This window comes from Manacus vitellinus, unplaced genomic scaffold (genome assembly GCF_001715985.3).
Source record: "Manacus vitellinus isolate BGI_N305 unplaced genomic scaffold, ASM171598v3 scaffold_2541_pilon, whole genome shotgun sequence".
NCBI classification, from domain to species: domain Eukaryota; kingdom Metazoa; phylum Chordata; class Aves; order Passeriformes; family Pipridae; genus Manacus; species Manacus vitellinus.
This window is the reverse complement of record NW_021939830.1, coordinates 1-1,239: the sequence shown is the minus strand read 5'-3', so window position 1 is coordinate 1,239 and position 1,239 is coordinate 1. Positions and strand designations below refer to the sequence as shown.

Sequence of the window (1,239 nt, the reverse complement as noted above, 5' to 3'; positions counted from 1 at the left end):
AAGAGACCAACAGGCAGGAGGGCAGAGTGAGGGACAGGAACTTGTAGCTCTGAGCTTGATGCTCGGGAGAATATGCCAGGACATGCAGAACCAAGGACTCCAGGAGGTGGAGGGGAGGTTGCATGTCTGTGGCTGGAATGACACAGGTGGAAGAGGGAGCTGAGCTGAGGGGGGTGGGAGGAGCCACAGACACGGCCCAGCATCTCCTGGGGCCGGTCCAGCCCTGTCCTACCTTGGTGGGCTGGAGGTGCTCCAGGATGTTCTCTCGGAGGGTGGCCACGGCCCTGTTGGCGTTTCTCTCCTGCTTGTACATCTGTGTGGTGGGGGGGACGGAGGGGGCCGCGGCCGAGCTCAGGTACGTCCCGTTGCCGAAGGCCTGGATGGCGTTTTCTTGGGAAAGAGATGGAGAAAAGGCTCGTCAGGGCAAGGCAAAACATCCCCGCGCCACCCAAAGGCACCTCTGAGGGTCTTCCCGGCTGCTCTGCTGGCAACCAGGGAGCTGGGCACCCACAGATCCTGAGGAGCAGGGCATCTCCGTGCCCCCATTCCAGAGGAGGCCCCCCCAGGGCACAGGGATGCTGTGAGCACTCACGGAGACAGACGTTGTTGGTGAAGAGGTGCAGGAAGGTCTCACACTCTTCCTGCCGGTTCCCGCTGGCGTTGCAGGTGCACCAGGGAGCGATGCTGGACGTGGAGTTGTCGATGTAGTTGGGGGTGATGGGGCTGCCTGTGGGGGGGAAGGGGTGGAGCAGTGTGACCACAGGGTCGGTGAGATTCCCCCCAAAGCTGCTGTCTTGGGTTGCTCTGCTCTCAGCCTTGGCCAAAGCCCTCTGGGATGGCAGCACAACCCTCCCAAGAGCTGCTGCTGCCGTGGCTCTGGTTTGCTCCCAGGGAGGAGAATCCCAACCTTTGTGGTCACCCCACCGCCACCAAAGTGTTCAATTGATTAGGAAGTTCTCTCAGTCCAAGGAATGGGCATTTTCTGGGAATTCAGGTTCCCTAAGAGCATTCATAGTTTAGGTTGGGAGAGACCTTAAAGCTCATCTTGTTCTACACCCTGCCACAGGCAGGGACACCTTCCACTAGACCAAGCCACAACCAACCTGGCCATGAACACTCCCAGGGGCGGGGCATCCACAGCTTCTCTGGGCAATACGAGGCCTCACCATCCTCTGGGGAAAGAATTTCTTCCTGATATCTAGTCTAAACCCACTCTCTGTCAGTTTGAAGCTGTTCCCC

The 1,239-nt window shown here is 59.2% G+C and overlaps 1 protein-coding gene across 1 annotated transcript; it reads right to left on the bottom strand.

Annotated features, from left to right (window-relative positions):
• Positions 1-232: 232 nt before the first annotated feature.
• Positions 233-727, bottom strand: LOC115307522 (GDNF family receptor alpha-4-like; the record flags this gene model as incomplete). The annotated part of the gene is made up of 2 exons (XM_029960148.1): positions 233-390; positions 593-727. Coding segments are annotated over 2 exons (293 nt in total), but the record flags the coding sequence as incomplete, so codon positions are not given.
• Positions 728-1,239: the final 512 nt, after the last annotated feature.